Source organism: Zalophus californianus, chromosome 1 (genome assembly GCF_009762305.2).
Source record: "Zalophus californianus isolate mZalCal1 chromosome 1, mZalCal1.pri.v2, whole genome shotgun sequence".
Classification (NCBI taxonomy): Eukaryota; Metazoa; Chordata; class Mammalia; order Carnivora; family Otariidae; genus Zalophus; species Zalophus californianus.
The window spans coordinates 54,918,529-54,941,907 of NC_045595.1; the positions used below are offsets into that span (position 1 = coordinate 54,918,529).

At 48.9% G+C, this 23,379-nt stretch overlaps 1 protein-coding gene across 4 annotated transcripts in view; it reads right to left on the reverse strand.

Annotated features, from left to right (window-relative positions):
* Window positions 1–23,379, reverse strand: part of FGD5 (FYVE, RhoGEF and PH domain containing 5) — a 118,954-nt gene that overhangs the window by 67,435 nt on the left and 28,140 nt on the right. For all 4 annotated transcript variants that reach the window (XM_027586446.2, XM_027586445.2, XM_027586444.2 and 1 more), the window contains exon 3: window positions 1,620–1,752. In XM_027586446.2, coding sequence (XP_027442247.2) covers window positions 1,620–1,752 — 133 coding nt within the window. The remainder of the gene's footprint in view (window positions 1–1,619; window positions 1,753–23,379) is intronic.

The following is a 23,379-nucleotide window of genomic DNA, read 5'->3' on the forward strand; positions in this document are numbered from 1 at the left end:
CCTGGGAAATTTACTTAATTTCTTTTTTTATTTTTAATTTTTATTTTTTAAAAGGTTTTATTTATTCATTTGCGAGAGAGACAGAAAGAGAACAAGCAGGGGGAGAGGCAGAGGGACAGGGAGAAGCAGACTCCCTGCTGAGCAAGGAGCCCAATGCAGGACTCGATCCCAGGACCCTGGGATCATGACCTGAGCCGAAGGCAGACGCTTAACCATCTGAGCCACCCAGGCGCCCAATTTACTTAATTTCTGTGTCCACCACCACACCACAGGGTTGGTGGTATTGACCTTGAACTTTTTGTAAGGAGTGAAAGAGGCATGGATTGCGGAAGACAACACACTCTATCCAGAGATGGAGAGGAAGGGTCAGGAGCCACCGGGGGAAGGACTGAAGAGGAGCCGGGTGGGAAAACTCCTTTCAGCTTTCCCACAGCCCTGCGGTGGGGGGGAAGGGGGGGGCAACTTTATGAAGACCCTGAGCAGAAAGATAAATGAACTGAAACCAAGGGTATGAAAACAAAATGAAAGACCTGACCCTTTATACAGAGCTTGGCAAGTGCCAGGCACTTCTGCTGAGCTCTTCCACGGGAGCAGTCTTTAATCAATGTGATACACCTACTCCAGCCTTGGAAGGAGAGGATGACGAAGAGTGGGAGACAGATACCAGATAAGGTGCCCGAAGGAGGCTGGTCAGGTAGGAGGCGATGCTTCTTGGCCTCCCCAGCTACTCCTCTGTGGACAGGTGGGGCCCAGGAGATGGGGTGGGGGGAATGCCTAGCCTGTCTCCCTGCAGCTGGGGTGTCCCTCTGGGTCTAAATTCCTGGCCCCCAGCACCTCAGGGTGTTTGCTGGATGACATGGAATAACAGCCGTGTGAGCCTGGGAAAGATCTTCACTTCTCTGTTTCGAGACAAACCCAAGCTCCAAGAAGCAGTGTGTGGAAGGACTACAATAAGCCAGCAAGTGGAAGTGAGGCACGGGCTCCCATGCACCCTGAGTGAGTCCATATAATTACCACCATGCCCCAATGCCCACTAAGAGGTCTGAGCTGCCACTGTGACTTGGTCCCTATGCCAGGCAGGGACCCAACTCACCGTCTGCCTCCAGACAAACGACAGCTCTTCGCTCAGCCCCATCCCATCTAAGTACCACCACAGGGTATGGGAAACCAACTTTCATTCCAAAACTGTCTTCAGTTAATGAAACTCACACACTTCCCTTAATTGTCCTAATGATTCCCACTTCACAGATGAGGAAACTGAGGCCCAGATGCCTGAGGTCATTAGAATCCAGGTCTGTCTTGATTCAAATCATGCAGTTCTATTTCACTTCATCCCCAAGGGCTCTGGGAAGCCCCAAACTTCCTCAGACCCAAGAAGTCAGCAGGAGCATTGACCCCGGCATCACCAACGCAGGACCCTGTGTCTCCTCATGTTTCTTAATGCTGCAGCCCCAGCTGTGCTGTGACTCAGCCTCTGTATCCAATTTGGGGCCAGCTATTTGGAAACAGCTCCCTCCTCACCAAGAGGGGGTACAGTGGTTGTCACCGTCCTTTCTCGGCCTTTACATCTCTGACTCCCCACAACCCACTGGCCCCTTGCCCATGGTGGGGCACCCTACCTTGTGGGTGAGGCTGGGGTCTCTTGGAGCACTGTCCTCCTCCTCCGAGCTTCCCTGTTCTCCATCCGATGATAGATCCTCTTTGGGGGCTGCCGCCGAGATGGGACAGACCTTATAAGGTTCTGTGTAGGCGCTGGGGTCAGAGCAGAGGAAAGAGAGGGTTAGAGCTCCTTGTCCAGCAAAGGCAAAGTGAATACACCAGGGGCCCTGTTAATGCCACAAGCCATTAACGAGTGCTCCGTGTGCAAAGCTCCATGCCTGCCCTCCACGGGGACCTAGAACTGAATAAGACACAAGCCCAACCATCCCTACATGCTCCCACTCCAGCCATCCTGGCCTCCTCCTAGTTCCCTGAACGTACCATGCTCTTTGCTGCCTAAGTGCCCTTACACATGCGAAGACAGATCTGTCTCTGTTAAGATACGAGGCAGGCTGTGATGCTGGAGGGTACAAATAATTACTGTGAGGGCAAGAGATGTTCAATCTGGTTGGTCCGGCAGTCTGGACTGGCCTGGTCAGGCAGCAGAGTCCGCTCCCAAGGTGGCCATGTCCTCTGGGCCCGAACGAGGAATACAGTGATGCAGTACGCTTCAGGATGTGCATTCTAGACCCTGGCCCCTGCCTTGTCATCAGCTAGATCACGGACAAGACACAACTCAGGGTGTGAGTTTCCACCTAGGGGATGATGATATCTATTTCATTTTCTGGCTGGTGCTGTGAGGATCAGTGCTTGCACAGGTGAGGTAACAAACTCATACGTGTATGACTATGACTATAACATAGACATTGCCGTTAATTAATTAAACACACTTATTCAATAAATGTTTGTTGATTGCCTGCTTTATGCCAGGCATAGAGATAGGCAGAGGGTAACGCAGTGACAAATAAAGCAGACATGGTCCCTGTTTCAAAAAGGAACGATGAATATATGATCATAAATTATGATAAGTAAAGGAGAAGAAGGAAGTGCTTTCATAGGGCATAGTGAGGGGGAACTGTCTGGACAGGCCAGAGAGGACTGCTCCGAGGCTGTGAGCAGGAGGAGGAGCTCTGTGACAGCACGGGGAAGCTTCCAGGAGGGGCAGCATGTGACACACCAGCCTGCAGGAGGAGAACCCTCCTTCCTCTGACTTCAAAACTATCCCCGCAGAGGAGGCTCTAACCCCATGACAACCACCTCCTTGCTCTGCTCCCTGCTCCAGGTCTCCCTCTCCACCCAGCAGAGTGGTTGCTCCACAACAGGGATCAGGCCATGTTCCTCTCCTACTTGGAAACCTTCAATAGCTCTCTCCTGCCATGGGCAATGTGGTCCCAAACAACTTGTCACAAAATTTCTTCTCATACTCAAAATCCAGGCATTTGTTCTTATTAAATTCTTTTTTTAAAAAAATTCTGTTTATTTATTTGAGAGAGAGAGAGAGAGTAAGCATGAGCAGAAGGAGCAGAGGGAGAGGGAGAGAGAATCTCAAGCAGACTCTGTGCTGAGCATGGAGCCTGATGCGGGGCTCAATCTCACAACCCCAAGATCATGATCTGAGCTGAACCAAGAGTCAGATAGTCAACCAACTGGGCCAGCCAGGTACCCCTGGTCTTATTAAATTCTAATCAAATACTTATTTCTGCCCTCTGGGAATGGCACAACGAGGTGCAAGAATAATGGATGGATGGATGGATGGATGGATAGATGGATGGTCAGACTGGAGGACAGGAGGGAGCATCCAACTGCTGGAGTGGCTGGGCCAATGTTAGCCCAGGCCTCATGTGGGCAGGGACATTGTTCTTAGCTCAGGCCCAGGGCCAGGCAGGGAGAAGCATGGCCAGGGTAGGGGATATCAAGACAAGAGAAACTGAGCCTTAGGCTACAGTGGCACTAGGGGCCACCTTGGAGCTCTTTCTCAACTACTGCAGGAGCTGGAACCAGGGATACCTATCTCCAGAACACCTGGAACCCAAGAAACAAGGGGCTGTGTCAAGAGCGTGACAGGCATCCCCTGGTCCACATTGGGGCCGTGAGGTCAGACACATCAGGACAAGGTGGCCTACTCCTGCCTGGGCTTCCATGGCTTCCGTGGATAAACTGTGTGTGGCAGCAACTATAGCTCTGCTCTTGTGTGCAGACACACAGACTAGGTCCTGACCCGGGCTGAGCCGTAGTTCACTCTACTATCCAGCTGGCTACCCTTCTGATCAGACCTCTTTCTTCTCTCTCAGAATTGACTTTGTTGTCCTTTTCTTTCAAACCATGAGAGCAGACGGTGGATTTGCAGCAAGCCCTATACCACCGCCGAAGTGTAAAAGGGCTTGTGAGCACCTCCCCTCCTAGGACCACCCTACACCTCCTTCACTGCCCCTTCCTACAGTGCCAGGGGCCACTGGGGGTCAGAGGAACACCACACCTGCTTTGGCGAGCTCAGAGCCTCCTTCAGGAAAGTGACTGCATGGACCAGTCTCCTGGAGGAGCCCCAGCTCCCTTCCCTCTAGAGCCTCCTGCGTCAATTTGCACTGTGTGTGTCCTAAGACAGTGAGTGGAGGCTTTCTCCCCCTCCAAGAGGAATGACCACATTAAGCCCCAGCAGGAACCCATTATGCTCTGTGGGGGACAACTAGTAGTGGTGAGGGATGGAGCAGTTAACTGTGTCCTTGGACGGTTCTTCCTCCATATTAAGGAAAAGAAGGTAGATGCCACGCCTCTCTAAAATGCACTGTGCAGGAGGGAAGGATTCCCAGCCAAGCCTCCCACGGGTGAAGGGTATCACCATCTTCCCAGGCAGCAAGCTGGAAATCTCAGCATTTCCTCGCATAGCCAGCCTCTACTTGAACACAAAACCTCTCCCGAATTTACCTTGATGTCTTCTCTGACTCCACTGGCATCTGTCATAGCTCTGTGGCCCAAGCCATCTCTTGCCTGGACGTCTGTGACGATTGCTTTCCTGTTCTCTCCCATTCCACCCTGGCTGGCCTCCAATCTGTTCCCCACCCAGCAGCCAGAGGAAACCTCCTCAAAACCCAATCTGATTGTGTCACCCTCTCGCTTGAATTGTTCAGGGATATTCTGGTGCCATTGGGATTCAGCCCCAACAGCTCAGGCTGTTGCGCGAGGCTCTGCTCAACTTGGGATATAAAAAAGTGGGTGCCCTTGGGCCTTGAGGTTGCCAGCACTGGACGCTACCTCAGGCCAAGCAGAGGGTTGGATTCCACAAAACAGAGCCATGGGTGACACTGGGGAGACTGTCATGGAAGCCAAACCCCCAGAAAGGGGGAGGGGTTGGCTCAAGGTCATGTGGCAAATCTGGGCCAATACACATTGCCTCAGAGAATGCCTCTCCCTATGCCTGATCCCATTTTAGAGATATGAAAACAGAGGCCCAGTCAGGTTCCCGCAGTGCACCAATGTGTGGAGCTAGGTCTCAGGTTACCAGGCAAAATGGGGCTTTGTTTTTATTGTCTGTGCTATTATTTTATTTTCTGTTTGAGAAGTGGTAATAGGCAGAGATTAGAGCTCATACTCTTAAGTCAGATTGCCTGCATTCAAATTCTGTCTCAGCCCAGTACTGGCCGTGTTTAACTTCACCAAGCCTCAGGGGTGCTTAATTCACTGAGCTGTTGGGAGGATTCAATGAGTTACATAATGTAAGACACTTAGAACCATGCCCAACACATAACTCACTAAATGGGAGCTCTCTCCATTACCAGTTCAGCTCTAGCTGCATATAGCTGTTCTACTATTTACCTACTGTTGTCTTTTTTTTTTTTGAAAGATTTTATTTATTTATTTGACAGAGAGAGACACAGTGAGAGAGGGAACACAAGCAGGAGGAGCATGAAAGGGAGAAGCAGGCTTCCCTCTGAGCAGGGAGCCCAATGTGGGGCTCGATCCCAGGATCCTGTGATCATGACCTGAGCCAAAGGCAGACACTTAACGACTGAGCCACCCAGGCACCCCTACCTACTGTTGTCTTTAAGTCAACTCATTTTTAATATATGCTAACACTACGACCTCATCCCAAGTGATAACACCCATGAAATCACAGTATGTGACTTCACATAATTATTACTCCATACCAGTTTAACTAGCATTATGTTGCTTACCATCGGAGACCCACAGACCTCAGAGATAAACACGGTTAACTCTGACCCACCGACCATCCATCCGAAACCAACCTCAGCTATGGCCAGAAATGTGGCTCATGATCTTTTATTCTACTTCCTCTGACTTCAGTTTTCAAGAAAGATCTAGAATGGAATTCAGGAGACAAAGGTTTGGGTGTTATGATGATATTTCTGGTTCATTTATTTCACTGTCCTATTTAGGGATTGTGAACACAACAATGTAGATAAACTGTCACTAAAAATATGCTTTCACAATATAAAAGAGCAAGTATAATCCAATGCCTTTGCAGATTCAATGGAAGTTGTAGTGACAGACCTGATTTTGGATAGAAGTCATTCACTTAATAAGCAAAGAAAACACTCTAACACCACAAGGGTCAACACAGCTGCCCCTACAGATCCTTCATCTTTGCTACCAGGCTGATCTTCAAATACAGAGAAGAAAACAGCTCTGAGAAACGTTTTTGACAACTTCCATCCAAATACTCCAACAGGCTCTAGTAGAACTTGTGTCCTGTGTAACCACTTCTTCCCTTGGGGAAACAGACTCAGAACCGTGACATATCCATCCATCTCACCAGTCTGTCAACATAAACCTCTCAGATGGCTCCTTTGCAAAGGCTGCGACACTCTGTATTTTTAGCTGCATGGTTCCTGTCTGTTTTTTCATTCAAAAAAAAAAAATGCCTATTGAGAATCCTTTGTGTTTTAGACTCTAAACTACAGGTACTGGTGAACAAATAGACATTATGGATAATGCCCATTAAAATCATAACTGAAATGCTGTCTCCAGATAGCTTGACCATAACAATATATTACATATGAGAAAGCCTTCTAAACACACCCACCTACCCATCTATATATTCTTTCATGTACTTACCCATTCATGCATCCATCCACCCACCCATCCATTCATCTATCCAACCACCCATCCACTTAGCCATCTATCCATGCATCCATTTGTTCACCCGCCCATCCGGCCATCCTTCTCTCCCCATCCAATCATACGTCTCTCACTTATTCAACAAATAGGAATTAGCATGTACTTCAAGGAGCTAACGCATGGAGAAGTTAAAGATGACTAAAGTACTATCTCTGTTCTCAAAGAAAGTACAGTGCAAAAGTACTAGTCAAGAGGGTGGGCTCAGAAGTCAGGCTGATTGGTTTGAATCCCAGCTCTATCACTTCAAGCAAGTTACTTAACCTTTCCATGCTTTCGGTTTTTGTGTGTTCGTTTTTAAATCTGTAAATCAAGGGAGATGACACATGCCAGGAAAAATCAGCAAAAGGGTTAGGCAGTCAGGACTGTAAGTTCAGAGACCAAGTGGCCTGGAACTCTGGCATCAGATCAGAGGAGAGTCACTGTGTGACTTTGGGCAAGTCACCCAATCTCTCTGTTTCTCATCTGTAAAGTGGGGATGACTATGTAGGCTCATTGTGGGATTAAATGAGAACACAAAGGGGAAAGCCTCCACTGCCTGGCCTGCAGTAGGTTCTTTCTGGCCAGCCCACAAAAGGGCCAAATTCTAAACCTCCAGTCTAGTCTCCACAGAGCTGTATCCTCCCTCTGAGTCGATCTGTGTTTTAAAAGGAACATAAATTAAAGCTGCCCAGAGCTCATTACCTTAAATGACCCTCCAAATGAGCACAGTCCTTTCCAGCAGCCTAGAGTCGTAAAAGGACATGTGCATCCACGTGGGGGGACAAACAGTTTGTAACCCAGCCCGGGGCTGTCCAGCTCTGCCCATTAAATCCCATCCTAGTGACACTCGCTGGGAGCCATAACCCTAAGCACAGCCAGAATGGCTTAATAACTCATAAAAAAGGAACGCTTGCCTCACTGAGAATCTGTCGGCGGGCACTCTGGCCCCAGACCCACCCTTGCTGGTACAATGATATGTGTGAAGGAGGCCAGATTGCAGATGTAACATCCTTTGGCTCCTCTGACATAGGTTGGGACCTTTCTGAAGTTTGCCAGCTCAGCAAGGAGGGGCAGGGGGCTTCAGGGCTGCTCGCTGGGAGCTGAAAAGTTGGAGATGGAGGAAACAAGATGACTACCCTAATTAGCAGAGCAGCTGGAAGAGCTTGGAAGTGGAGGGAGGGAAGGGCTGGCTGCACAACCAGGGATTTCCAAACCCTCAGACATTCAAGCCTGCCCCCTGCCTACTCCCCACACCCCCTTACCTCCAGGCACCTTCACAGTTCACTTGATCCCTCCAGACCTTCCCCAGGTGACACCTTCTGCTCTGAGACTTCCTTGTCACTCAGAATTGACCCCTCCCATGTTCCCCTGCCTCAAAGGGACATTGAGACTTTGACAGATAGGGATATCATCTGCACTGTAACTGGAACCTTCCATCTGATACAGTGGAAACTGCTTAAGATGGGGGTCAGAGACCCGGGAGTCCTGGATTCACCACTAACCCAATGCATGATCTGGGCTACATGACTGTCAAGGTGGGCCTCAGTTTCCACACCTGTAAAATGCAGGTGGAGAACTAGACCCCCAGGCATGTGAAGCCATGTGCTGAGACCAGACGGCATGTGTCCCACAGCCGAAGAGCAGCTGCCTGTCTGTCTCCACACCACTGGAGTGAATCTCTGCTTTGTTCCCTCTTGGAGGGAATACATCCTGCACCCAGGGTCAGCCAAGGGATAGTGCTTGTAATGGTTCCCAGAAACATGATTGAAGGAGAGGCTTTTTTAAAAATTCAATTTCCATCTTTCACTAAGTAAAAACAGAAGTCCATCCTTGCTCTCCATCCTATGACATCCCCACCCCTCTTCTTGAAATATAGCATCAATGGTTTTGTAAGAATTTGTTTTCTTGTTACAATAGCTTTACTGAGATATAATTCACATATCATAAAATTTTGCCCTTTTAAAGTGTACAATTCAGAGCTTTTTAGTGTATCCACAGAACTGTGCAACCATCATCACTACTTAATTTTAGAACATTTTCATCAACCCCAAAAGAAACTCCATACCATTCAGTAGTCAATCAGTAGGACTGGCCCCCAACTCCAGGCAACCACTAATTTACTGTCTGTCTCTATGGATTTGTCTTATTCTGGACATTTCATATAAATGGAATCCTACAATCCTTTTGTGTGTAGCTGCTTTAACTTTGCATAATGCTTTCAAGGTTCATCAATGGTATAGTGTGTATCAGTACTTCATTCCATTTTACGGACAAATAATACTGCACTGTAAGTCTGTACCACGTTTTGTTTTTCCATTCACCTGTGGATAGACATTTTGATTGCTTCCACTTTTTGGCTATTATGAAGAGTGCCTCTATGAACATTCATGTGAACGTTTTTTTATGTGGACATATGTTTTCATTTCTCTTGCGTCTGTATATAGAACTGCTAGGTCATAAGGTAACTCTATGTTTAAGATTTTGAGGAGCCGTCAGACTGTTTTTTGGCCGTACCATCTGACATTCCCACTGGCAGTGTTGAGGGTTTCAATTTCTCAACATCCTCATCAATACTTGTTATTGTCTATCTTTTTAATTTTAGCCTTCCCAGTGGGCTTGACGTGGTTTTATAGGGATTTTAAAGGAATTTTGTTTCCTTGATTCCAGTTCAGCCCCCTCCTGCTCCAAACAAACATCCTTCTTTTCTAGCCACAGGGAAACATAACTGTTAACTATGAAGGCTTTCTTTTCAGATAATCCATGAAAATTCACAGGTCCAGGGGGAAATATTTAATACTTTTGGAAGATCTGCAGAAGCTTCATAAAATGATAGACTAATATAAAGAGGTAACATACTAGAGAAAAATCATCAGTCAGGGCCCCGAACTCACCGGAGTGATCATCTCTCAGGTTTCAGCTTTGGGAAGCAGCCACTACCCTTCTGTAACTTGAGGGGATGAAGATAGCAGAGAAAGAGTTCTGCATCTCTGGCCCTTAGCAGTAGCCACACTGCTGGCCACAGGCCTGGCTCTGCCACTGACCCCCTAGCATTGCAACCATCTCTGGGGCCCCAGCAAAGGATAATGTTAGAGGACACATTTCACCTCCTGAGGACAGGACACGGTTCTGCCACTTGTCAGCCCAATGACCCTAGGCCAGTCACTTAACCTGCCCAGCCTCCTCCTTTGTAAAAGGGAGATGGTAACAGTACCTGCCTTCCCAGGGTCTAGGAGATGATGCCTGTGAATGAGGTGGGTGAACTGCTCAGCACAGTGCCTGGCAGTTTTATCTGCTACAATCCCCTGAGCTAAAGGCCAGGGCTGAATTAATCAGGCAGAGTTCCTCAGGGTCACACAGACCCAGGTTCTAGTCCTACCTCTGCGACCAGCTTGTTGTGTGACACTGGGTGGGCCCTTTCCTCTCTCTGGACCTCAGCTTTCCTCATCTGTAAAAAAGGGAGTTAGAGGACCTCTAAAGGCCCTTCCCACCACAATGTTCTGTGACTTTATGTCCAGAACATAAAGTCTTCCCCTAAGCTGAGGAACTCTGTCCTAGTGAATCCTGCACATGTCTGCCTTCCTCAGTCATTACATGCGGCCAAACCACCGACTCACTGGCCCATGCACACCTCTGTAGCTTCCCATCACTGTGCCTCCTCCAAGGCTGTTCCAGAATTCCTGCCCACCCCCTCCTCCACTTGCCACCCCCCGCCCCTCGAAGTCTACACACACACCAGTTCTTCCAGGAAGCCTTCCGCACCTCTCCTGCTGGAAGGGGCTCCCAGCACAGTTTACATTTTGTGACTTCAGTTATTTATGTTCCCATATTAGCTTCCCCATCAGGCACAATTCTTTCAGGGAGGGGGATCCTCGGCTTGCTGTGCACTCCGCATCTTCCATGGTGGCACACAGTAGGTGCCCAACAAACATGTGTTGAACGACTCGTCCTACCCCAGCTAATTGATCTGACTCCCCACTAGCCTGTCAGTGACGGCCTCCGCGTTCCTCCCTATTCAGCAGAGGCTCAACACCTTTGGTAGAAATGCTAACAGCAGGGGCTGCCACCACTGAGAACGCTGTGGCCAGCCAAGTCTTAATGGAGAAACAGACTTTCTTACTAATTAGGCCCTCATTTTATATTACTTTGAGAATGGCCGTGGGGTAGGGGTTGGAAGAAGCACCCTATGGGGTGGCTCTCGTTCAGCCATAGGTTCGGTGGATGCTGAAAGACTGGTGGTTGGGATTGCCTCAGTTTCCTCATCTGGAAGATGGGCTCCACAGCTGCTGGTCTGAAGCACCCAGCCCAGAGCAGGAGGAGACTGGGACACATCGTTCTCCTATCACCTCTGCTTTGGGATTTGGAGTAAGTGAGAATACAGGAGGGGCAGAGGGAGGGGAGCCAGTGCGGCCACCTCAGGAAGCTGGAGAGGCTGTGGTGGCGGGAGGTTCATGAAGAACACTGTGATTCTATAACCACACACCATGTCTGAAGCGGCCAGGAGCTAGGAGAGGGGTCCTCTGTGGCTTCTTTGGATGGTGGTCTGAAAAACAATCCCCTTTTCCCACCCTCCCTTCCACGAGGACGTGGCTAGTCAATAAAAACAGGGGTAGCCGCAATAGTAGCAGACGTTGGGCCAGTGACTTGGGTGCTACTTCCTATGTGCCAGGTACTTCACGAATTCTTCCCAACCACTGTATCCTGTGGGTTATTACCATGACCACCGCATAGATGGAGAGGCAAGCACAGACAGGAGAGGTGCAAAGCTGGGACCTGGTTCAGAGCCTGCCCTTCCAAAGACTCCTCTCTCCTGCTTCCACACTGCAGAAGCAGCAGTGAAGGGTCACTGAGCGGTGTGCTGGACATGCCTCAGGCGGTACCCCACCGATCCTCTCAACCACTTAATGAGGCAAGTGCTGTTATCCTCCACACTTCTCATTTGGAGAAACTGAGGCTCTGTGAGGGTAAGTGACTTCCCCAAGGTCCACTCTGCTATTCCCCCTTCCACCAACCCAGACAGAACCACAGGTGGACCTCAGCTGGACCCACGTTCATTCTTCTGGTTCACTGTCGCCTTCTCTGTGCTGGGGAGACAGGTACGAGAATGTACGAGAAGTGCCAAGACACACAGTGTCCACAGTGCAATAACACAAGGAGGGCGGAGGGTGAGGGCTTTTCTGACCCACATAAACACACCTGTCATGTGTAGCCAGAGTGGCACATCTGCATGGGGGACACAGAGGGAATCAATCACACAAAGCCAGACAGAAACAAACACACTAAGGCTCAGACCCAGCAGGGAAGGTGATATAGGCAAGGGAAACACCCCTGGACCGACCAGATGCACAAACACACACACACACACACACTCTCTCTCTCTCTCTCTCTCTCTCTCTCATCGCATGACTCATCTTGTGGCCTTGCTGAACTGTATCTTTCTCTTTTGCCCCAAACAGGGAAGAAGCATTTTCAGAGAAATGCCACCTTTTGCCAAAGGCCTTTAAGATCCTATAAATCTGTCTTGCTTCTCTAGGGCAGGGACTGCCTTCTAAGAACAGATGCCTGGGAAATGTCTGCTGACCTGACTCCCTCATACTGGTCAGGCCTAGGTCCGTGGCTGATGGGTTCTCCTCTCTAGACCCAGGTCCAACCTAACCTCCTACTCCAGAAAGCCTTCCCTGACCACTGAGACAGGTCTACTGGGAAACTAATGAGGCTTAAGCTTCAGGCCCCACACCCACATGGGTCCCTTTCAAGGCTCTGTAGATTATTTAATATTCTTTGTTGTACATTCTTTTTCTTAAAGAGACTCCACAGATTGCATAAGCTTCACAGCCTGCCCCTGCCTGGCCACACCTGCTATGGAAGAGGCCCAGCTCCCCTCAACATGCCCCTGTACCCACGGACACCCCTCTTCTGGCTATATGGCTTTAGCTTTTCACATGTTTTCTCTCCCTCCCCAAACTGTGAGCTCCTTCCTGCCAGCCAAGAGCACTGAACTCTGCATAGAACAGGTGCTCAATTAACACCTGCTGGCTTTCATTGGTTCATGGGGATGGGGGAGAGCACCTCCAGCCAGGCTCCTCCTGGCATCCCTGAACAGGTGTGGATTTGGAGCACTCCAAAATCAGAGCTGCCCTACCTAGCACAGGCACAGCAGTGCACAGTGGATGGAATACTCAGTGCCCACACTGCCTCACCTGACACAGTCCACATTTGTTGAAGGTCTACCCCATGCCTGGCACTGGGGACACAGAGGTGAAAGAGAGCCTTCTTATCTGCCCCTCGGCACTCACAGCCTAGTGGGAAAGCAGACAGATCAACAGGAGACAAGGTGGTGCATGCTGTGAGGAGGGAGCTCAGGTAAAGGACCCCTAAACCTGTGTGTGTGTGTGGTGAGGAGTCACAGCAGGGCTCCAGCCCAGGGTGAGACTGAGTTGAGTCTGAAAGTTCACCTTGGCCACTTGTGAACAGCAGTGGGAGACATGATGGAGGCTGGGAGACCAGAGAAGGCTAGCGGGGGCCAGGGTTGGGGGGGATAGTGAGGCTTGGGTTCAGGCAAGGCTGTGGGATACAACATACGATTATCCTCATTTCACAGAGGAGAAGATGGAGGCTCCAAGGTATTGGGAGATTTGCTCAGGGAGACACAGCTAGCAAGTGGCAGTGCCAAGATTAAATCCAGGTCTCCCATCCCTAACTATAGTCCTTATTTCTTACAAGTGTGAAATCAGGTATGTGAAAGCAACACAGTGCCTGACACCTGCATGGACTCAATGAATGTTAGTTCCCTTTCCAATTCTTATTCAGGCTTAAAAATAATAGCCTTGTACTCCCAGTATAATCAATACAGGCAGTATTTTTACAAAATTTCAATTTACACACATTTCTTAAGGAACACTTCTGTGGCATAAGTGAAGCCAATCTGTACTCCCTGGGTTACAGGGCCAAAGCGGGGGCTGGTCTGTTCTTTACTCATCTTGCTTCTCACAGCTGGGCTGTGGGCCACACGAAGGCAGTGAGCTGGCTATACATATGTTAGGGCTGCAGCAAGTGTCCATTTAACAGGTGGGGGAAACTGAGGTCTAGGGCGGGAAGGACTAAAGGCAGATCTCCTGGTATCCAGCTTAATGCTCTTTCCACTGCTCCCAGGAGCCTCCCCCAGGAGAAGGGGGTCAGCTGGCCTGGCGTTTTGGAGGCAGGCAGGGTGTGGCAGTCTTGGAGGGAAGAGGCCAGGAGAGGGGCAGGGCTGCCTGGGAAGTGGGACCTTTCCCTTCAACAACAACAAAAAGTCTCGTCCTTGGGGTGGGAAGAGAGGCACCCGCCCTCAGCCCTCCCACCAGCGCCCAGACACATCTTCTGGGCTCCCAGAGGCTGGCTGCCCCTCCTCCACCCACCTCCCAGGCCTTGTCCTGCATTTCCTGTAAATACCGACACTTCCTCCCCTGGGAGGGCCTGGCAGTGCTGGGGCCACACCCGGCTGGCCTGCCACACAATGGCTGGGCCACTCCACACCCCAGAGAAATGCCACCCTTTGCTAGAGCTGGCCAATCCAATGCTCCCATGACAAAGGTGGGCAAAGTGAGGTTTGGGCAGGGGGAGAAGTTTGCCCCGGGCTACACAGCAAGTCTGTAGCAAAATGCAGGGTCACGCCTCACTCATCTCTATACCCCAACACCATCTACACTGCCTGCCACAGGTTGAGTCCTGGAAGTGAAAATGCTGGTTAGGAGCAGACTCTGGAGCCAGCCCCGCCTGGGTTTCCAAAACTTGGTTCTCTGCCACTTACCAGCTATTTGACCTTGGGCAAGTTTTCTGTGCCTCACTGTCCTCATGTGTAAAATGGGGGAAATAGTAATACCAATCTCAGTTTTTTTGTTTTTGTTTTTGTTTTGTGAGGATTTAGTGAGTTGACATACATAGAAAGCACCTAGGGTAGAGCCGGGAACACAGCTCTATGTTATCATTGCAGTTTTTAAATGTCCCCTGAAAATTCCACCCAGGACAGACCCAGGTCTCCAGGCCACAGGCCACCAGGGATGCATGAGGGGGTCAGATTTCCAACCTCAAAACAGTCCAGGGCTAGAAGGGTTGTTTGGGGCGTCAGGGGACTTTTGTTCTGCCAGTGGCTCACCCTGTGAGCAAACCCACTTCCCTCCTCTGTGCCTCAGTGTCCTCAGCTATTAAACGGTTATCAAAATCCCTGCTCTGCCTACATCATGGGTTGCTGGGGGATAAAACAAGACAAGAGGCAGGAAAGCAAATTGACGTGTTAGGTGTTTAAGGTTGGACCTGGCATTCCCAAACAAATCACCAAAAACCTAGTCTTCAACAATAAACTCTGAAAGTCTCTCTTGGCATATAGTGTTGATATTGCGGTTACACTAGAGCCTCCTGTGCACTGGCCCCTGGGCAAGCACCTGCCTGCAATCTCTCATTTACTCCTGGAGACAGGTCCACAACTGGCGTGTTAGCAGCCCATGTCACCAATGACAAAACAGGCTGTGAGGTGCTGGAGTCAATATAATACCCCAGGCTCTAAGAATGGGCTGTGCAGGATTTCCTTACCCCCGTGCTAAAATCTGCACCAGACTCTACAGTCTACACCCTGCATTTTCCATCTCAGGTGATTCTCTCCACGAACCTGTGAAGGCAGGCAGCAGCACTTCAAAAAAGAACTGCTTCTTTTTTCACCTGGGAGGTGAAGCGGCCTGCCCAGGGTTCCGCATCAGGAGGGTAGAAATTGAGGGCCAGAACCTGGGTGTCCGGCCCCATGCCTAGAACTCTCCCCTTTGCAGGACAACACCTCTTTGTTCCGCGTGGACCTCAGAGGATGCCAAGTGGTGGTTCCTGACTCCAGACCCGGCGTGGGGGCATGTCAGGACCTGGGGTGCCGTGTGAGCACTTTTTGGGGCCTGTGGCTGGGTATCTGGAAGTATTTAGGAGCTGTGCAGCGAAGCCTGCCTTTTTTTTTTTTTTTTTTTGGCCAGTAACTGCTTTGAAATGTGGGTTCTGAGGGCTGGGCTGCAACGCCAGCTGGCACAGCCTTCTTTCCACACGCCCAGGACAGAGACTACAACAATGGAAGGCTGGAAAACTGCACATCGTGCAGGCCATTCTGCAAACATTTCCAATTCCATTTCTGAAAGAAAGTGCTGGAAAAGAGGCAATGAACTGGAAAACAGAACCCTTGAGGACAGCGTGGTACCCTCCTCCTCAACCCCATCCTCACAAATCCCATCCTCCAGCTTCCCCACCCCTGCCCCCCGGGAGGAGCCCCTGAGCCCCTAAACCAGTCGGAACAATTTCCACCACATGAACATGAGACTGTGCACCCAGGTTCAAATTAAATGAGTTTGTTCACAGTCAGTGATTCAGGAAAAAAGTCTTATGGGAAGCAAGCTGGAAGGAAGGATCATCAACTGGGTAATCATTTCATAAGAGCAAGTCATCTTCACAGAAATAAACCACAAGGCTGGCTGGGTTGAGCTCTCACCCAGCCCCAAATCTGGCTTCCAAGCAGCCCAGCTCCTCTTTCCTTCAGCCTTCCCCTCTACCCACTGGGCCACCTGGCCCCCAACTCCAATCTTAGCCCCTCTCCACACTCTGAGATTCATTCTGCCACTGATCAGAGGGGACAGGGAACTTTGCTCAGTTCTACAGGATCAGAACATAAAGTGTATTAAGGCAGTTCTCAAACTGTAAAGTCTACAAGACAAGGCATGCTAGGGTGCTCACAGCTCCAGAGCCCACCCAGACTATGCTGTTTCTGATACAAAGCCACCTGTAACACTGGTCTAGGTCTGGGACCCTGTCTTGATAAACTCTCTCACATCCAGCTACATTAACCCTACCTGCATCACCTGCCCTCAGACTTCCTGGTTCAGAGAAACTTCCTAAACCTCCCAGAGCAGGAAGAAAAACTAACAGATAAAACTATAGCAATGTCATAGCTTTGCATGGGGAGATGAGAACCCCATCTCCCTAGAGGGTACCACCTAGAGGTACTCAAGCTCTGGCTTGTTGAGAACAGAAAGGTCCAGTGAGGGGCAGGGTGTTCCTATCTCAAAAGGCCCGTCCCAACCTAAATTGACTACCCTCGTTAGTTTTAAGTCAAACTTCCCAGAGTAAAATAAGTTATGATTTGATAAGGCCAAAAAGTTGAGGATGACTTCAGAGTGCAGCTGGGTGAAACCTTCCCTGCAATTCACCTCAATCCATATGATAGAGCAAAGGAGCCCCCACCTGCCTTCAGAACCCCTACAAAGGAAATCACCTGGGGTTGGGTGGGGTGGCACCAGGAGGATTTTGTTGACGTGAGTTACAGAAAAGGAAAAAACCAAGACCAACCAGCCAGCCAAACAAAATCTAGAAGCTCTAGGTATTTTCTGAGTGAGCTAAGGCAGAATTTCTGAAAACTCTCACTCTCATATTCCAGGAGGCACAGAAGTTAGAACCTGAGATGAGAAAGACACCTATCTGAAACCCAGGGTAGGGACTTCCCTGAGCACCTTAGATGATAATGGGACACCAGTCACAGGCTATTGCAACCGACCACACCAGAAGTATTTAGTTAAAAGGAAAGATAAGGGAAAGACTTTCTAGGAAGGAAAAACAGCATGAACAAAGCCATGAAGACAGGTATGTGTGCGGCCTATTTAGGAGAAACTGGGGTTTCTTTTTTATTCAAGAATGACATGATGCCAGCTCTTTACAGGCATTGCCTAATTTTGTTCTCCCAAGAAGTTTATGAGATAGGATGAGAAAACTGAGGCACAGAGATACGACTAAGCCCAAACCACATAGCTGTTAAACTATATATCCAGGGTTGTTGGTTTTTTTTTTTAAGATTTTATTTATTTGTGTTGGGGGGGAACAAGCAGGGGGAGCGGCAGGCAGAGGGAGAAGCAGACTCGCCGCTGAGCAAGGAGCCCGATGTGGGACTCGATCCCAGGACCCTGGGATCATGATCTGAGCCAAACGCACACACTTAAGCAACTGAGCCACTCAGGCGTCCCTGTAGCCAGGGTTTTAAACCAAATCTGTGGGACTGAAAAGCAAGATGCTTTATATTACCTGTCCAAGCTGGCTGTCCCTAAAGGGACACTTTCCACACCTTTTCCTCTACACAAATACAGGAATGTCTACAAGGTCCCAAGGCTGCCCCCCGCCCCCACCCGAATGGACCTGATCCAGGAGGGGGTGATTTCCCCACGCAGCTAGTTAAGAAGGCACGCCTACCTTCAGAATGGTTAGGGGAGTGTTCCTCTAAGGATGAACTGGGGGTACCTGGGGGAGTTTGTTACAAATGCAAATTTCTGGGCTACATCCAAGACCCTGTGGATCAGAATCTCTAGGTGAAGAGCCTGGAAACCTGTATTTTTAATACTTTTTTTAAGGCATATTAAGATTTGAGAAATACTGGAGTTCAAATCCCAGCTGCCCTAGCTGTACAACTCTGGGCAAGCTACTTCTCTTTTCTGAGCCTCAGTTTCTCCACCTATTAGGTGAGAATTCCTTCCCTCCAACCCTCAGAGTTGCTGTGAGGATCAAAGGAAGTTAGAAAACTTATTAGTGTTTTCATTTTCTTTGGGTAAATACCCAGTAGTGGAATTACTGAACCACATGGTATTTTTATTTTTACTTTTTTGAGGAATCTCCATGCTGTCTTCCCCAGTGGCCATACCAATTCAGTCAAGATATGGAAGCAACCTAAGTGTCTATCAACAGATGAGTAGATAGAGCAGATACAGTGTATATGTACACAATACAGTATTACTCAGCCATAAAAAAGAAGGAACCCTTGCCATTTGTGGGGACATGAATGGACCTAGAGGGTATTACACTAAGTAAAATAAGTCAGACTGAGAAATATAAGTACCATATGATTTCACTCACATGTGAAGTATAAAAAATAAAACAAATGAATAAACAAACAAAAAGCAGAATTAGACCTACTAATACAGAGAACAACTGATGGTCGCCAGAAGGAAGGGGACAGGGGATGGGCAAACTAGGTGAAGGGGAGTGGGAGGTATGGGCTTCCAGTTATGGAATGAATAAGTCACAGCAATAAAAGGCACAGTATGGAGAATATAGTGGACAATACTGTGTTAACTTGCACAGTGACAGATGAGAGCTACATATGTGGTGAACATAGCCTAATATATAGAAACATTATGTGTTACACCTGAAACTAATGTAACATTGTGTGTCAACTATACTTAAATTAAAAAAGTTTGTTTTTACAGGAAGTTAGAAAAGCTCTCTGGGCATGCACAGGTGTAGATCCCAAGAGTTCTAAGTTCCTTCCAGCCATGAGACTGGCGCTTTGTCCATGAAACTGCTCCCTGGTGGGGAGTGGCTGGCTGTGACTTCTTCAACAGTGGCAGTGGGATGGGGAGGGGGGCGAGAGGACTCCCCGCATCCCCCATCAAGGCAGGGTGAGCTGCATGGCATCCAGATGGCGCTCTGCACTGCAACTTACTACAGCTTACTACAGCGCCCTGGGGCAGAGGATTATCTGCAACCGGTCTGACTCAGTGTCGGCCCCCAAGAGAGCGTCTACAGTGGGAAGGGGGAGCCCACATTTCAAGGCTACAAGGAAAAGACCACAGCAGGAAGGCATCTGGCACAGCACATCAGCCCCACTCTCCACCCAAGCTAAAAACTCACTTTTAGCACATGTAGAGAACAATCTCCAAGCTGCAGAGACCCCAAGGGTTCCTAGGCTGTTGAGCATAGTGCAATTCAGTTCAGTATTTACAGAGACCCTGCTGTGTGCAAGGTACTGTGCTAAGTTCAGGATGAGGACCCTTCCTTTCATGGAGAGCCAGAGTCTAAAAAGGAAAAAAATAAATCAAGCAAAATGTCAAACACGAGGAAAAGGAACTCAATTTAGATTCTTTTTCTTGAAGAAATATCAAGTATTCAACTCTCAGGATTTTCAAATTAAGAACAAGAAACATAAGACTTCATTTGAGAAATGTAACAAACTCTTAAAAATATAATTCTGTTTTCTATTTTAACAGTGGGGAAGAAGATCATAGGGAGGAAGCACAGCGCACACGTATCACTGAGGCAGTCTGTCTTGGTGGCAAGATGACACCACGGACAATGGGACCAGCGTCTGACACCCAGCCTCCTGTCCAACCACCTGCCCATCCATCTGCCCACCCACCACCCGCCCACCTTCACATCCACACGCAGTACTGAACAGGTAAGACTCCTGTTAGACACTGAAGGAGAGGGGCTGAGTGGTGCTTTCTCCCTTGGAATTTGTGGTCTTGTGAGGAAGGACAACACAGTAACATGCACACAGCTAAGAAACAGGGAAGGCAGAAGTCCCAGGAGCCGCAGAGATAAGCTGGGGAAATTTCAGATGACATCAGAGATACCATTAATTGCCGAAAGATGTAACAGAGGCTTCAAGGAGAAAGTGGTATTAAAAGGGGCCAACCTGTGCCCATGGGATGGATCTGAACCTGCAGAGAGTGAGGGAGCAGCTGGGCAGAAAGCACCACATGGTCAAAGGCATGGAAGTCGGACCACTCAGGACATGTAAGAGGACAAGACAGAATTCCACCTGAGGGATGGAGAGAGGAGCAGAGAGATGCTGGGGTCCCGACAAGTGTGCAAGGCTAGAGGTGGGCCCTGGGGCCCTGCCAGTAAGAGCCATCAGGGGGTGGGGGGGTGGGGAGCACAGACTTCACAAGCCTCACAGCCAGGTGGGCTTGCTGAGGGCTGGCCTCTGTGACCTGCGTACCTGCTCTGGTGATCAGAGAGGAGTCCACTCCTAGAGGTGCTATTTCCAGCCTCCAGGCAGCAGCTGGTTGTGAGTGCTGACTGACGGGGCAAGGGATGGCTGTGGTCCTGTGGTCTTGAGGTTGATGGAAAAGCTCCCCTCACACTCCTTGTAGGGAAATGGTGGGGGGGGGGGGGCTGGCTGGGAACACCGCTAGTTGGTTTGAGGACAACTTGGCGTTTTCAACATGGGGACGTGTAGTTCTGTTTCTCTGGGTCCCAGAAAACTGCTGTTGCCCAAGCTGGGATGCCTTTCCAGGAAAAAAGCACACCCAACTTAACTGTCAGGCTGAGCACGGTGCCAAGCAGAAATGGTAGCCAAAACGCCCTGATTTTAGCAACTGCGTGAGTCCTCGTTGGGGAAAAAGGACTGCAGAAAGCCAAGGTCTGGAACCCTGGCACGCTGTGGGGGTAGGTGTGTGTGTGTGGAGGGGTGCATCTAAAGCCCCAGAACGAGCACTCTCAAGTGACTGGGAACGGTGGGAAGCAGGCAAGTTTGGGGGGCGGGTACCCCCCAACCATACCAGGAAGGTCAGCACTGCCTGGGGATGGTGCTTCCTTTCCACAGGAGAGGGCTTGGGACCCCGCCCCCGACCTGTGTCCTCTCTAGATAAGGGAGAAAGGACAATTGTCAGTTATACCCATGCCCTCTGGCGTCTGACTTTTTCTGTATCTTTTCTGAAATCTTATCCTTAAAAAAAAAGTCTTCTCGTTAACTAAGCCTATTCATCTCCTTCATCCCTCCAGTAATCCCTTTTGTGTCTGAGGATCTTGAATTATTCACACCGACCCATCTCCGTTAGTCAGCCCTCCATAATTTGATACCAACCAGGGCAGAGTAGTGTTTAACCCAGTGTGCTCCGGGCTCTGCAAGGGCATGCACACCCTTGCCTGAACAGAGGCAACCACGTACCCTGGCTACTACAGTACTTTGCCACTGGTGACTCCCACTGCCTTTGTTTTTATCAGCAATCTCCGTAATTATTCTTCACTGTCCCTTCGCCATACCACAGTTCCCTCTTTTTTTTTTTAAAGATTTTATTTATTTATTTGGCAGAGAGAGAGAGAGAACAAGTAGGCAGAGAGGCAGGCAGAGGGAGAGGGAGAAGCACGTTCCCTGACAAGCAGGGAGCCCGATGCGGGGCTCGATCCCAGGACCCCAGGACCATGACCTGAGCCGAAGGCAGCCGCCCAACCAACTGAGCCACCCAGGTGCCCCCACAGTTCCCATCTTAACAGGATGCACTGAGCAGGCCCAGGTGAGGGCTGGCACAACTCCTCTGGAGAGCCCTTTGGCAACATAGAACCCCCTTTTCCCCTGCCGCCTCTCCTATGGAAATAAACCCAAATGCTGAAAAACCTTTAATTACAAGTATGTTCACCCAAGCATTCTTTAAATGCTGCAAGATACTACAAATACCCTAAATACACAATGCAAGGGAATGAGTATATTAATTTGGGGCACAACCACTCCAGTGGACTATGCAGTCACTTGGTACTGCTCTATCTGCAGAGTCTGGCAGATTGTCTCATAGTAATTTTTATTAATTTAGTAAGTTATTTAATAATACAAATACAACATGCAGTTAAATAAAATAAGCAAAATAAGAGATTTTATGCACAATATGATTACATCCACATTAAACACACCCTAGATACATTTACATAAGACAAGAACAAAATATAACCCAATGCTAGTAATGATTATGTTAGCATGGTAGGATTGTCTTTTTTTTTTAAATCTTCAGATATATTCATAAATGTGTACAAATGTGTATATAAGTTATTCATTGCAGCATTTTCAGAGGGGCATAAGACTGGAAACAACCTAGATATCCATCAGTAGGTGACTAGGTATTGGAATTCCTTGCAGTCATTAAAGAGTGGTGCAGATCTATATGCCTCGATAGGGAATAATGTCTAAAGTGACAGGAATAAGGTCCACAAGAGCATGTTCAATATGCTCCTATTTATGTTTAGAAGAAGTCAAGGGTCAGGGGAGGGGAGTGAGTGTGAGTGTGTGTGTGTGTGTGTGTGTGTATCCCCATGTTTGCACACATGTAAAACATCTGGGGAGGGGCTAGAGAAAGGAAACTCAGTGGTGCATGATTTGATTTTTCCCTGCAGATAGCATTTTTGGAGTTTGTGTTACCTTTTACAAAACATTTTAAAAAGAGTTTTTGAACCAAAACGGACTGGTCAAATTTCTCTCCCACTGGACTATCCCAAGAGCATGATTTCCTCCTCTCTGGCCAGAATTCTGGCCGTTGGAGTGACCTCTGTGATCCTGCACCCCTTGTCCTCTAAACACTCATCAGTTAAGCAGATTAGTGGGGTGGGGGGGTATTCCAAAGGAGGAAGAGAAGGTGCCATGACAGTCAAGCCTCCTGGGACCTCTCCAGGTAGGCAGAGCAGGGCTCAGACCACAAACACGGTCAGTCACTCTCTGCAGAGGTGAGGAGGGGACTGATGGGCTGGTTCTATTGTGTTTTTCCCCCTCACAGTTTTGGTAGAGGGGTATGAGGACCCACAGAAAGTCATTTGACTCCATTTTCCATCTTCTCCCTGTTTGAACCTGAACGCCTATAACTGGTTCCATCATTGTATTTTGGGAGCAGGTAACTTGTTTCTTTAGCTTCCCGGGTTCACAGATGGAGAGGAATTACGCCCTAGGATGGATGACAGCCAGAGCCTCACCCATACCTGCTTAGATAATTTAGATGATGAGATTTGGGACTTCTGAGCTGATGAGATTCAGATGAAACTTGCTGAGCTGATGCTCTCGGGGGATGAGATCTTTGGGGACCTTGGGATGCAGTGAATTTTGCATTTGGGATGAACATGAATCTCTGGGTGTCAGGGGGTAACTGTCATAGGCAGAATAATGGCCCTCCAACATGTCTACACCCTAATCCAGAGGCCTATGGA